Consider the following 14287-nt stretch of genomic DNA (forward strand, 5'->3'; position numbering starts at 1 on the left):
AACGTTCAGTACAGTTTCATAAATCATTGAGAAATGGAAAGAGAATGGAACAGTAGTATATCTGTCTAGAAGTCTGACTGATGGGGTTGTCACATGAAGTTTCAAGCATCAGAGGTTGAGATTTTAAAGACAGTTGTTGGCCTCACCAGTCACATCTTTATGGGAGAGTGACAAAGAGAAAGCACCTCTAAAAACTAGAAGTACTGCCTCGAGGTTGTACGCCTCCTCCCAACCAGTCATGTTGCCGTTTACATCATATCTGTCCAAAAAGTCAACAATTCATCATCTTATCCTATTAGACATCTGTGTGATATTTTCATCATTAGCAAATGATTCTTGAGCTATTTCCATTAACATGTTTCAGGTCACATTCATCTTGACCTTTGACCACCAAATTATAATCAGTTCATCCTTGAGTCCAGGTGGGCGTTTGTGCCAAATTGTAAGAAATTCCCTCCGCTTCCCACAAAATCACCGTTGGAGGACAGACTGTCGAGCCATAGAAAGCTCATCAGAAGAATAACACTTACAATACTTATTTAATTATTACAATACTGTATTGTAAAGTGTTACCTACAGAGGCCACAATGAACCCTTCTGAAAGAAGGTTCTATGATATGATGAGACCTAAATTGAGCGTTTTGGCTGTCAGACTAAACACCATGTGTGGTGTAAGCCAAACACTGCACATCATCATAGAGATGCCAGCACTAGCATGACACATGGTGGTGGCAGCATCATTCTCTGGGAATGCTTCTCTGCTAAAATTATACAAGGAAAACCTTCGGGGCAGATTTTCTTTCCAGCAAGACAATGAGCCCCAGAATGAAGCCAAAGCTACAGGGATGGTTCCAAAACAACCTTTTTTTGTCAGATTCATGAAGCTGCATGTACACCTGGTTTTGTGTTTTAAATCTAAATCATTAAGGAGCTTACAACCCCCACAGGTAGCCATGAATGGATGTAGAAACACTCTTAATCAGTTTGCATGTCATTACTTATCCCTGCTCTACCACTCAGAGCTGTCAGAGAGAAGAATGGCGAATAAAAAGTGCCGTTGTACTTTGACTGTGTGACATCTGTGAGGTTCTCCAACAGCACCATAATGTCCATACCATTCATTTATCGCATCTGTAAACCATCATCAGGGTAAAACGTCTATCTATTAATAAACATTCATAGTTCTAATGTTGGAACAGACCATACAAAGTGCTTCACAACTCAAGATATAATGGAAGATGATGGCTCAAACAAAACCAGTCTCTCGACTCAACTGGGTTATTTCATCTAAGACTCATGTCTGAAGTGTCTGTGAGGTTCTCACCACGCATTCTTCTTTATAGGATGTGTGGGGAAAGTCAAGGCCTGGGTTTTGTGAGTACACACGGTTCTATTCATCTGACCACTGAGATCAATCCAGTAGCAAAGTTACAGCTGGATTTGAAAAAGATGCATTTCACTCACTATCACCATGCAATGCTTGAATTACAATACAATACAGTCATTTAGCAGACACTTTCATCCAAAGTGTCGTACAATTCAGATTCTATCACATACCGTAGGCACAGGAGCAATTTTGGGGTTAAGTGTCTTGCTCAAGGGCACATTGACATGAGACTAGCGGAGACAGAGCTGGGGATCGAATCACCGATCCGCTGATCAAAGGTAGCCCTGCTCTCCACTTAGCCACGGCGCTTGAACAGTTTTACAATGAAGAATGTCCAGATGTTCAATGCTGATAGAGAACTATTCACACAGACTCAAGACTGCAATCGCTGCCGAAGGTGCATCCACTATATATTGACTATATATACTGGATATACAGCATGTACTATATGTATATATATGTATTAGATGAGGAAAGAGAAGACTTGAACGACTGGTCGCCCCATTCTCTCCCAACATCACAAAGTGATCCTTACGTTCCATTCAAATCCCCCAACAGCAATGCCTCCGGCTGCTCCTGTTCCTGCTAGACCAATAAACAAACCGCTGCCAACATTACTGGACATCAGAGAGGCTCCAATCTGGAAACACACAATATATACACATAAACAACAAAAGCTTTAGTCTATTATATCAGAAAGTAGAATTTATACAATATTTGATAAGCCTTTAGAATACAGTCCTTGTATTGTGGTGTAATTGTTTAGTACGTTAGTGGGCTATATACCGAGACAAATATATATGTACAAGGGAAGAGGACAGTGACCGTGTTGTGGCTGCCATGCCTCGTCTCTGAGAATCAGGCTTCAATCTAGCAAGAATCTATGTAACCCTGTCTGGAACTTTTGAACACAGCCGTTCTCTGAATCAAGCTCCTTTGGAGACTTCTGGGCATTCTGGTCCTCAGACATACTGGATATCAACATCACTCACCTCCTGGTACATCCTGCTGGGGCTGAACATGACTCCTGAAGATGACGCAGAGGTCATCAACTACATTTGTCCAAGGGCCCGAATTTTTCCAAGTAGTCAATGTGGGGCCGGATGTTCAAATATATGTATTTTCTATTTATTTAGGCCTAATTAGCCTATCACAAAAAATAAAAAGACAATGCTCTTGAGAAATCAGGGACTAGATGGAAGAAATATTGGTATTGACCTGCACCAGGAGTGGAAAGGTCGAGGAAAATAGTTTTAAAACTTTTGAGCTTTCAAGAGTATCTTTTCCTCTGCTCTTGCACAAACGTCTGTATAATGAAGACATCTCCTCTACTTTTTGATCTGACTAAACTGTGTGAAATGGGAGAAACTGATCTGCAAAGGAACTGCAGCAGACTAAGTGTCACACTGAGCACGTCTGAATCTCAATCACACAGGGCCTGCTAAAGAGCTGAGGATTCCCACTGTTCACCAAGTGTTGGCATATTAGAATCAAAGGAAATTGTATGTGCGATGAAAAGTCAATATATCATAGCTCAGAATAATAAAGAGGCTTTTTTTCTTTTACTAAATGAATGCACCACACGTAGTTTGGATTTGACCTATCTATAAAAAAACGACTTTGTTATTCACACTGTTAATAAAGCTTAAGTTTGACCTTCCATGCTGAAACATCTCAATACTTATTGGCTACTGACTCCTGTGCTGTCCTCTACTGTCAGAATAACTGTTCTGTGATGTCTTCAGTCCAAACAGAACAAAGATTCAGACAAAAAACAGTACAACATGTTGACAAAGACATATTGTATTATGACATACAGCACATCAACATGTTACTATGGAATTGAGAAGAAAACATCCCACACCAGTCAGATATATGGTACTCACAGGCCACCAGGTCATTGAACGTCCAGCCAGGAAGTAGCCCCTCACAGTGCTGCGATTGGCTCGCGCTGATGACTGTAAAGGAGGCAGAGGTAGAGAGCAGGCCAGCAGCATACTTCAAACTGTGTTCTCATGCAGTCTCACACATTTACAACCAATGAGCACCATGAGCTCCCAGAATTGCTGTTCTCTTTACATACTCAAAATAATGAATAAAACACATACTGACTCATTAAAGAACAAGCACCTTTCAGGTAGCCTAGATCATGAAAGAAACATCTCAAATACAGAAACATGTTTAGCATGTACAGAAACGTGCAATCATAAAAAGGACTTGAACCACTGTCACCTGTCCATGTACTGTAAAGCTTTAATGTTTTTCACATAAAGAGAAGTACCACTTTTAGAGCCCAATCTGGCTCTTTGCCAGGCACCTCGTAGTATCCAGGACTTAGCATTTTCTCCAATCATGTCTTAGGACACTTAAATAGCATTTGTGACAACCAAAAATGGTTATATATTTCAATTAGTTACAGGAGCTACATTCCAAATTCAAAGCATAGCTATGACTGAGGGATTGCCTACACAAGGCTCTCAACATGATGACGGCTGAGCAGGTAGCTAGCAGTTAACAGCGCTAACAGTGCAGACAACGGCAACAGCGCTGACAGAGCGACTACGCTGTGGGTTGGATACTATACTGCTGGCTCTCCACTATATCTTTACAATAGTTGTTTGATGATGTATGAATTAGTACATTTTGCAGCTTTAAGTGTGAGCTCACAGGGGTTTAACACACTATCACGAACACCTGTTATAACACCTGAGATAGGTCTTAAGATACTGTAGGTGCAAGTGTTACATGAGTTGAGCCACTTCCAGGTCTTACCCAGATCCCAACCACCATGACGAAGACAAAGTACACGACAACCACAGCGATGTCAGCAGCATCCACACTGATACCTGTGCTGGGAGGGGCTCCAGTGGTGAACCCTGAGGAGCTGCTGCCTGCAGCTATGTACACACAAATCAAAGCATACAGCAGAGATTTAACTACAATATATACAAAGTACACGTATTAACTGTAATTCAACAAGGCTGTAGAGGATGCCAGAATGTCAGCTGTGACAACAGTAGGGCTGAATTTCCAGTAAATGTGTGGCTGAAAGTGTTTGACTCTTTCTAGTGACTCGGGTTTCTACGAGTCACTCATTAAATTGAATGGGGATTCCGAGTCACTTGATTCACTGAGTCAGGCCCCGAGTGACTAACGACCTTAGGCAGTATTAAACGAGGCCAGCTGACCAACTGCAACATTACACAACTTAAATCAACTCCAACGTAAAGAAAACAACTATAAACACTGATTACAGACTGTTGGATTTTATGATTGATCAGTAATAAACTTCTAAAAGAGGACAAATTAAAATTCATGGTTCATGGTTGTGCAAAAGTGCACAAAATGATAGATGAATTTTGTTCCTGTACCCCTAATTATGAAAGCATAGTTGAGTAATGTTCTAAATAGAAGCCACATGGATTTTTTTTTAAACTATTCTGGATGTTATTTAAACAGGTTTTGTGTGTAGTAATTTAACTAAAATGTACTTACGGGCATTAAAAGAAAATACATTTCAACCAAATGGTTCCAGTATATGTGGGCCATTGTGAATGTGTGGAGAAAGCTATTCCAGATACAGTTACCCACAGAGCTCACAGCTGCACCTCCATAGGTTAGGGGTGGTGGCAGATGTCTCAGTGGAAAATCAGTTTTTTTGACATAAGAGAACTGACACTTTCAGATGACCGTTCCACCTACAGGCCCCAAAGATACATCACTCCTTCCTCATTATACCCCAACAAGGCCAATAATGTTTGTCTTGCACGGGCAAAAGGTGAAATGATAATGCAGGTGTTGTAGTGAAAAGCTCATACAGATGTGTAATGTCCATTCCTGTTAAGAGTTGATGAATCAGCTGTTTTAACACGCATCTGTCTCCTGTATAGTTTGTATCTCTGCCTTCCTGTGTTCCTGTGTCACATGTTTTGCAGAGCTGTCTGTAAAGTCTGCTTAGGACCTGCCATAAAAATAAAGCTTGCTGTTGTGTAAGCAGTAGTTCACAAAGTCTACGAGCATGAATGTGAGTTAAAGAAGGTCATACCTGTAGTGAGACTGGCAGACATGCTGATTCCGAGTTTCCCGATTGTGTTAAAGGCACTCAGTCCTCCAGTGATTGTCCTGTATGAGTTCCTCTGACTCTATAACTGAGATAGTCGATCCTGCTGCTTAACCCTGACAGCGACGTGAGAATCAGTGCAGTCAACCTGGAGCTTAATTATTAATCAGTCTGTTATCGAGACAGGAAAACTTCTCTGGTTAGCTATAATTGGCAAGCCCTGACACACATGACTTCATTTAAATGGAGATCCAGTTGGCTCTGGGTACAATGCAGTATGTAGTTTGATTTCATGTTAAGTATAGGGATGCACCGATTTGACTGTTTCAGTCCTCATATCGATACTGATACCTGGGCCGGAACCGAGTACTGATCCGATACCAGTGTTTAATCAATATGCTGTATGCCTCACTGTGTGGAAGAGACTGGGATCACTGTTCTACAAGTACGGCTTGACTTAAACATTGCTTTACTAGTTTAGTAAAACAAAATGTAACAAATAAATGCATAGATATAAATGTACTAAATTGGTATTTATTAAAATAATGGTATCCGATACCAGATCCAGCTATCTGAGTCAGAATTGGACAGATATCCGATATCAGTATTGTTATCGGCACATCCCTATATCTAATCGGTCAACACTGATCAATGACCATATGCTGCTCCTATAGCTGTGTCTCAGTTCAGGGGCTGCATCCTTCAGAGGCTACATTCGTAGACGGTCACGTCACAGTGCGGCGACTAGGCTGTCCCAATTCGCATATTTGTTGAAGACTGAATTCAAATGCAGCCGACGAATGCAGCCTTCAGGTCCAAGATTGGATCCTTCGCGGCACACCATATCCTGAGATGCATTGCGTGCCGATGAAAATTGTATTTGAACCAACATGGCGGCGAGTGATGCGGGAGCTGGAGAAGCAGCAGTTTTCACTTTTAAATGTAAATATTGGGTTTCAACTCACTCTAATGTCACCGATACTAATGTTGAAGCAAAATAAGAGATCGTATCACGTGTGTTAAAGTGATCGGTTAAGTTACGTGACGTTGTAACTGACAAGCTAACTGACGTTAGCCGCTGCGCTATTACCGGCGGCTGCCTGCATCCGACCGTAGTTAGCCTTAAAGTAATTTTTAATAACTTCACTTTCAAACCTCAGAGGTTGAATAATATCTTACTGAGATTGTGATGATTTTATAGATGATTCATATTTCATATCATGAACATAAACGGACCAACGTGAGCTCAGGTAGACAGGTTGTGAACCTGAAATATCACTTTAAGTCCAGTAACGTTAAGATTAATTACACAAATACATTGAATTTGAGTATTTTGTTAATTCTGTTCTTGTTGTGTTACAGAGAGCAGGAGCTGAGGGGAGAACGATGGACAAACATTCAGCAACCGTAGCTTTAAGCTGTAATTAAGACATTAGTTCATTTGTAATATCTCCATTTGACCATGCTGTACTTAAGGTTACAGTTACATTAGCTCTCATCATTATAAAGCCTTCACTAATAACACAACCAGTAGTTTTATATAAAAATGAGTGCTGGGCAAGTTAACGCGTTATTATCGCGTTAACGCATTCATTAATTAACGCGGACAATTATATTATCGCATGTTAAGGCAGTTTTTTGTTTTGTTTTATTAAGCAAGCATTTTTAACACAAGAATCGAGCAGCTGAACAGCTGTTTGTGTGGCATCACTTCCTTCTCTTCCCGCTGCTGCAAAAATAGCAACAAATTAAAAAACGTTTTGAACGTTTTTTTGTTTGGAATATGTATAATAAGCATATCATTTAGTTATCGCTACTGAGAATTTAACAAAAAAAAAAGGAAAAAAGATTTTCAAGGTGTGTATTTCAAATTGCATCTCTTACACACATGAAGATAACGTTGTGAACACCGGCTGAATATCTATTATCAGAATCATTATAACTGTATTTTAACTGCTACTGTGTACAGAGAATACTGCTGTTAAAAAGCACCTTATTTGTTTAAAGTGTTTGCAAACCAAATGTTATTGCACTTTTGTTCATATAGCAGTACTTTAAAATAGGCTACTGTTAATGTAGCTGTTTTCGATGGGGAACTGCATACTCCGGTCCAGTAGGTGGCGGTATGTACCTAACTGGTTGCAGCCCACCATTAAAACAAAAGAAGAAGACGTTTGCCCTTCGCGTTAAGTGCTTCCTGTCACAGCTATATGGTCGCAAACATGTTTTTATTGAGGCTGTGTACACCACAGAACATTTTATCACGGTAAGACTCGCAGAATGCTGCTTGAAAATGTATGTTTGCTAAAGTAGAGTTAGTTAGTAGAGTAGGGCTCTTGTTAGTTTACTGTCAAACATTGAAGGAATGAATGGAGGAGTTGGGTGCAACAGTGGTAAGTTAGCCTAACCTTATATATTGTGTGTGTGTGTGTGTGTGTGTGTGTGTAACGTTACGAGCAGGTGTGTGTGCCCTGTGTACGCCCGTCCACACGGTGCGGGGCTCCACACGCAGACTCCCCAGCTCAGCTCCAACAGGACGTCTGTGGTGCGCTGCGCCCGCCAGAAGTATGAGAGACTGTACCCGGTGATGCTGGTCCGAGCGGACGGGTCCACCGTCAACATCCGGTACAGAGAACCCAGACGCATCCTCGTGGTCAGTACTCTCCGCTCTGTTTGCTGTACACTTTATAAACAACACGGGCCTCGTTCCACTGACCAGACGGTTGTATAGAAACATGTACTCACAATGTTATGGCAACCTTTAAAGGGGGCTCCGCATGTCAGTGGTATGTCGGTGTCCTTTAAATGGCTCATGGTGATAGAAAACGGTATGTTCCACTATGCATATAAAGGGTTCAACATGTCTTTCATGTTAGAAATCTCTGTCAGTTTGTACTTGCCACTGTTTCATTATTTATGAACAGTAATCAAATAACAATAAAAATTGTCATGTTTAATCTACATTTATATAAACCTAATAAAGTGGGAAATCGCCATTGTTGAGCCCTCATACACCACTTCTCACAGGCATACACTAATCCGTATCGACACAACCACTGTTTGTGATATGCTGATGCTGTGTGCGAATTGTTTCTGGTCTAGAATACGATACGGTTGGGTGCAAGTTTAGACGATGCTAGACGTGGGCATACCGGGTAGACAGTGGATAGTCCTGTCACGTGGCACATATGTCAATAAGAATCAGTGCCTGTGAGAGTGGTAGATGGCAGTGGAACATAGTGACGTACTGTTAGTAAGCACCATGAGCCAGAAAAACATCAGCATAACCACAAACAGACACATGCCAATAGAACAAAAGTAGCATGTCATCAAACACTTTAAAATCTTGGCTTGACTTCCAGAGAAGCATTTCAAAAAACAATATTCCAAATTAAACCCACAGATGCCAAAATATAATGTCTGTCAGTCTCTTGAATGGGTTGAGTTCAGTTATAGTTTTCAAGCCAAAGCTGAGGTCATAGTGATGTCATCAGGGTTATTTTCTCAGACTCACAGAGGACATTATGAAGCGGTTTTCACTTGTTGAGATTCATGATATGCAGATACATATTTTCACAACCCTAGCCCTACTCTGTTAATACTGACAACTAACAGACCCACAGCACCCACATCATAGCCTCCTTGCTCAATGTTTTGTAAGTTTATTCATGTTTCCTTGTTTGTTTTGAAAGATGCCGGTCAATCTGTCCACGCTGTCTGAAGAGGAGCGTCGAGCCAGACAGAAAAAGAGAGAAGTGAAGAAGACGAAAAAGCAGACAGCAGTCCAGTATGAAGATGACTTCAAAGTCGACAAATACAGCCACTTTTGGAAGAAGAAATGACTTCTATATATGCGTGAAAGTAAAGGCTGACTGCTGCAGCGTCAGTAAAGATCAAACTTTCACTTCCATTTGTGCATTGACAGGATGATTTAATCGGGTTGTTTTCATGCCAAAAATGTGGTTCCTCCAAAAGGTTAAATCGTGCTCACTGAGACCAGACCAAGGACATTTGTATGGCAGGGTGACTGACTATACACACCATGTGTAGCAGGCGCAGCTCTGCTGAGTGCTATGACTCTGTTACTGTCCTTAAAGTGTCAATAACCTGCTAACAATGGAATCAGAGACAATGTTGAGTTAATAAAGTGGTTTAAAGATGGGTATCTGTGTGGTCAACTTTGAAAAAGCGCACAAAGTAGTTATTGCACCAGCTTTTGTTTGGTCAGTGCACAGCTTGAGGAGGTATTTGCTGAATTTAGATTAGAATGTCTGACTCCACTTTTAAGGCTCCTGTGTAGATGGTAGCCTACTGCTGTGATAATAGTAAAACAGGAAACACCATTACAAAATACAAAAGGTATGTTGGTAGCAGAAGTGGGGCGTCATCGTCATCTGTTTATGGTTAGAACCAAAAGCACTCAACTACACACTTCACAAACGCTCAGCAGCAGGATTATGTGCACAAACCAGTCAGTTAAAATCAGAATCAGAACCGTTTATTGCCATGGTATGTTGAACATACAAGGAATTTGACATGACGGGAATGTGCTTAACATTTAACAATCAACAACAATCAGTGCAAGTAGAAACATATTAAAATGTACAGGGGGATATAAACTAAAGTAAGATATAAAATAAAGTGAAACATACAATAAGGATGAAATATAAAATAAAGTGAAATATAAATTAAAGTGCACAAACGAACAGATAACAGGACTATAAACAAGTGAGGTGTAGTGTAAAAGTGTTGAGTGAAATAGTAGGGATAGAAGTGATGCAGGGGAGTTACCGGTAGGAATTTGTCCAGGGGATGACAGAGTCAGTGGGGGTCCCGGGCTCTGTTAATGAGCCCGACTGCGGAAGGGAAGAAGCTGTTCATGTGTCGGGAGGTCTTGGTCCTGATGGACCTCAGCCTCCTGCCAGATGGGAGTGGCACGAACAGTTTTTGTCCAGGGAGCGGGGGGTCGGCTGTGGTGTTTTTTGCTCCACATTAGAGAAGGAACGTATTTATTAATGAAAAAGTTATATAAATATGGCATCCTTGTTACAGACAGTCATTTAACTCAGTATTTAACGGATAAAACGGTTGAGAACGGGTTTGATTTCCCTTCTGTTTCAGCGCCAGTGCCCGACTTCACTCTCCACTCCAGTAGGTGGCGGTAGTGCGCCTTAGACTGTTGTCAGCGGCCGAAAACTTACGATGAATACATTTCTCGCGAGAATTTAACTCCTTCGATTGCGTCCTTGCTGAATCCAAAATGGGGTACTGGGACCTACCAGAGGGCACAGGCTGTGTTGAAAAAACATGGATCACAACCAAACTAGCCACCGCTTTGGGTAAATATCAGCATTGATACAACGAGCGCGGGTATCGCCTGCCGTAGTTGAGGGTGTCGCGCTGAACCGGTAAAGATAACTGCGTTAACTAGCGCGAATGTTCTAGCTAATGCTAACGCTAACAGGACTGCTATGAAGCGAGCTGCGTTCAGGTTATTATTCAACTCTACGATAAATTAAGTTAGCTTTGACTTATTTGCGTGGAGTTCACTGCGGAGGTCAATGTGTGTATTCTGATGAGTTTCGGGTGAGCTGACCGCACACATTAACCCTGTTATCGTGTAGAAGAACTTGTATGTGTTACTGGTTTGTTAGATAGTTTGACACCTGAGGTTACGTTAACTGTTGGACGTAACTGACGGATCAGGCTGATTGATAGACAAAGAACCGCTCAGTAAGCAGGTGTGGGCCCCGTTTAATGAATGAAGGTGAGGCGTTCACTGTCTCCTCTCCTAATGACGGAAGTAGAATAGTGTTTGGAAACACTTCTGATGAAGAGGAAATCTTCAATGCAGTACTTCAAAAGTTGTACAAATGTCATAATAATATGCAGTCAGGAACTTTTAGTGCACACATTGTTCATGTTTTTTTCCACTTGCTTTTAGAAATCTACTTGCCCAAAGTCATCTTTACTTGCCCATAGCAGTTATAAAACAACAAACACTAGAGTTAATTTTGATGTTAAATCTTTATTTATGGACAGAAATCTGATCTCACATACTCCAATGCCGCTCAACCAAAATCCTGTTTCTAGTATTTTTTACCACTTGCTAGTTGCTAAATTGACTAGCCCAGCGTGGCATTGCACTTGCCCCGAGCAGGCAAGCTTTATTAGTGAGACCAAGACCACTGAAACCAGACGGTGGTGCTGAGGGGCCACTGTAAGTCTTACACACCACTACATGTCACTGTGCTTTCTGCGCCTTAAGTTTTTATCCACCAATAGAAAGAAAGCACTAAAGATGTGTGAAGTGTACTTTACAAAAGAGACGATGCAACAATCTCGCCCACAATATGCTACAATTGCTCAGATGTGTGAGGGTGTCAAAGTACACACCATGTTAACATCTCGCTCTAGCTCCGTGTTTAAGATTGTTACTGTCAGCACTTTGTCCTTTAGATGTGATTGGACATCACAAACACCACATGTTGCTCATTGTTGTGGATGGACTATAAACTCTTAATATATAGATGTTACTACACATGTATAACAGCGTTCTATACTCGCTACAGACAAAGTCTAGTTAGACTCCGAGCCCGTTGTCAGCTTAAAGTCCAATTCTGACTTTTTGGTAGATTTTAATTTTGTTGATGTTTTGTGTGTTTTCAGGCCTGGTTGGTTCAGCCTATCACATCGTGGCCTTCCAGCCTGATTCTGCATTGGCGGCGCTACAGAGGGCTACCAACACAACGGTTACCATGGGTAAATATTCATGTTGTCATGCGTCATCATGTAAGACCAAAGAATATCACTGTATTCTGCTTCCAAACACATGATGCAGTGAAGAGTCCTCCTGCTAAACCAGTCATAGAAACGTTGAAGTCTGTGTAATTGTTCCGAGGAATTGAAACCTATTTGTATTCGTATAGTGCACTTGATTGCATCGTTTTAACTTAAAGACCATCTACCGTAACTGATGATCACCTGCCACCCCCATAGGAAGGCGATTCCTCATATTATGATATATGATTTTATTTTCTACATATATTTAACTTTAGACTAACACTTTGAGTGGTGGCAGTTGAGGGAAAACTTCATCTCATACCCTGCTTAAGGCACTTCACATAGTGAGGGCGGGGTTGTGCTATTTGATCAGACACTGACCTTAAATGGTAGAATAATGATCAGCCTAGGGTTTTTATGTCATACATTAATCCAGAAGTATGTCTACTGCATGTTATCATAACCAATATCATCCATGTTAAAGCTACTAAAAGCACTTTTAAGCAGAATTTTCATTTGAAAGAAAATCAAGTTTGCACATTGAATTGAACGACTACGTGTTCTTTGTATCAGAACAGCAACCAAAGCATTCAGAACCACGAAGACCTGCTGCGTTATCCTAAAGTCCATTCTGAAAGGATGCATTTAACCCTTATTGTTTCATTTCTAATCACACAGAGTCCCAGCAATGATGAGTCCCAGTCATGTGACCCAAACACGGGGTCTTTATGTGCTGTTCTTTGGCTCACACGTATGGTATGAAGCAGTGTCATGCTGATATGGGTGTCCGTCTGTGTCGTTCCAGCCTCCATGGGAGCAATTTTCGGCATGGCCACTTGTCTGAGTGCTCAGGCCCGTGAAGCCCCAGATGACCCACTGAACTACTTCATCGGGGGCTGTGCCTCTGGGATCTTCCTCGGAGCCAGAAGTAAGTATCAGGTTTCCATTCAGCTGAAGCTCTGTGCGCTGCTTTATTCTCCGAAACGCCACAGGGCGTACAAACAACGTCCAATACAACAACTATTAACTCATATCTCATATTCATGGGCTACTTTTTACAAGTCCTGAAAGGAAAAAAGTATTAAATGCAAAATAAAGACACAAAGGTTTAATATCCTGGAAACAATTTGACTTGGCTGGAAAATGTCTTCTTGTTTCTAAAGCATTTCAAAGTGAATTGGTCTTCTTTGTATAATCCTACACATGTAAATAGTGCTTTTATCAGTGGACGAGTTGCGACGGTCACGTGATCGCACGTGGCAAGTTAGAAGAATTCCGAGGTGCACGACGCATAGCATCACTACGGCGACTATAATCTCTGCTACCTCCCAACCTCGATGGAAGTCCGCCATCATTGAGGATGTTGTAGCTGAAGGTTATGAGTTATCCTTTACTTATGAAGGTGATAGAAGAATTACACATAGGTTTCAAAGTCTGAGCCATGAAGGCTCCCATGTAGTCAGCAGCAGCAGTGCTGTTTTCTACATGTGGACATCATGTTTATGCTTGTTCAACAGGTGTATTGGTACATTTTTGGCATTCTACTTGCAACGGTTTTAGTGCATGTACGTACAGTAACAAGTGTGGTTATATGTGGAAAGCTCCACAGCCATGACACAGAGCGGGGGAGAGGCTTCAGTATGTAAAGAAGTGTGTCTAACGGCAGCCATATTGTGTGTGTGTGTGTGTTTGTGTGTCCGTCCCCCCCTCCAGCCCACAGTGCTATGACCGGTACAACGGCGTGTCTGGGTCTGGGCACACTGGCCTTCTTCACTAAAGTCGGTAAGATGGAGGGATGGAAGGTAGCTGGACCCCCCAAACTATGAGGAGGAGGATGGCTGTACATTTAACCGTGTGTTGTAAAAAGAGTTCATGTAATAAAGTTCTTGTGAGATAAAGTCTTGAGTCTGTTGCGTCGTAGTTTGGGGACGTCAGAGAAAAGAATGTAGAGAGATCCCTTCCAATAATGTGTTGGGTGGAGAATTGGTCCTGTATTCAAAGAAGAACTTACATTAAATTATACATAGTGACATTGGCTATATTCACCATTGAAAGCC

General features: G+C 41.4%; 3 protein-coding genes across 3 annotated transcripts in view; 2 read left to right on the forward strand and 1 right to left on the reverse strand.

The window, feature by feature from the left end:
- The window catches only part of slc5a9 (solute carrier family 5 member 9), an 18245-nt gene extending 12679 nt beyond the window's left edge, over nucleotides 1-5566 (reverse strand). Inside the window, exons 1-4 of the mRNA XM_079158232.1 lie at nucleotides 5433-5566; nucleotides 4160-4284; nucleotides 3274-3345; nucleotides 1923-2027 (exon numbers count right to left, since the gene is read on the reverse strand). Of these exons, the coding sequence (XP_079014358.1) occupies nucleotides 1923-2027; nucleotides 3274-3345; nucleotides 4160-4284; nucleotides 5433-5454 (324 nt within the window). The 5' untranslated portion in view covers nucleotides 5455-5566. The remainder of the gene's footprint in view (nucleotides 1-1922; nucleotides 2028-3273; nucleotides 3346-4159; nucleotides 4285-5432) is intronic.
- A 2052-nt stretch (nucleotides 5567-7618) lies between these two features.
- On the forward strand, nucleotides 7619-9599 carry mrpl55 (mitochondrial ribosomal protein L55). The gene is made up of 3 exons (XM_079157362.1): nucleotides 7619-7713; nucleotides 7908-8100; nucleotides 9140-9599. The coding sequence occupies exons 1-3, from the start codon at nucleotides 7658-7660 to the stop codon at nucleotides 9287-9289; spliced, it is 399 nt and encodes a 132-aa protein (XP_079013488.1). The 5' UTR covers nucleotides 7619-7657; the 3' UTR covers nucleotides 9290-9599.
- Nucleotides 9600-10695: 1096 nt separating this feature from the next.
- Nucleotides 10696-14117, forward strand: ndufa11 (NADH:ubiquinone oxidoreductase subunit A11). Its single transcript, XM_079158204.1, has 4 exons — nucleotides 10696-10786; nucleotides 12117-12209; nucleotides 13036-13158; nucleotides 13944-14117. Exons 1-4 carry the CDS (start codon nucleotides 10708-10710, stop codon nucleotides 14054-14056), a joined length of 408 nt encoding a protein of 135 aa, XP_079014330.1. The 5' UTR covers nucleotides 10696-10707; the 3' UTR covers nucleotides 14057-14117.
- The last annotated feature ends 170 nt before the right edge of the window (nucleotides 14118-14287 follow it).

This window comes from Pholis gunnellus (genome assembly GCF_910591455.1).
Source record: "Pholis gunnellus genome assembly, chromosome: 4".
Classification (NCBI taxonomy): Eukaryota; Metazoa; Chordata; class Actinopteri; order Perciformes; family Pholidae; genus Pholis; species Pholis gunnellus.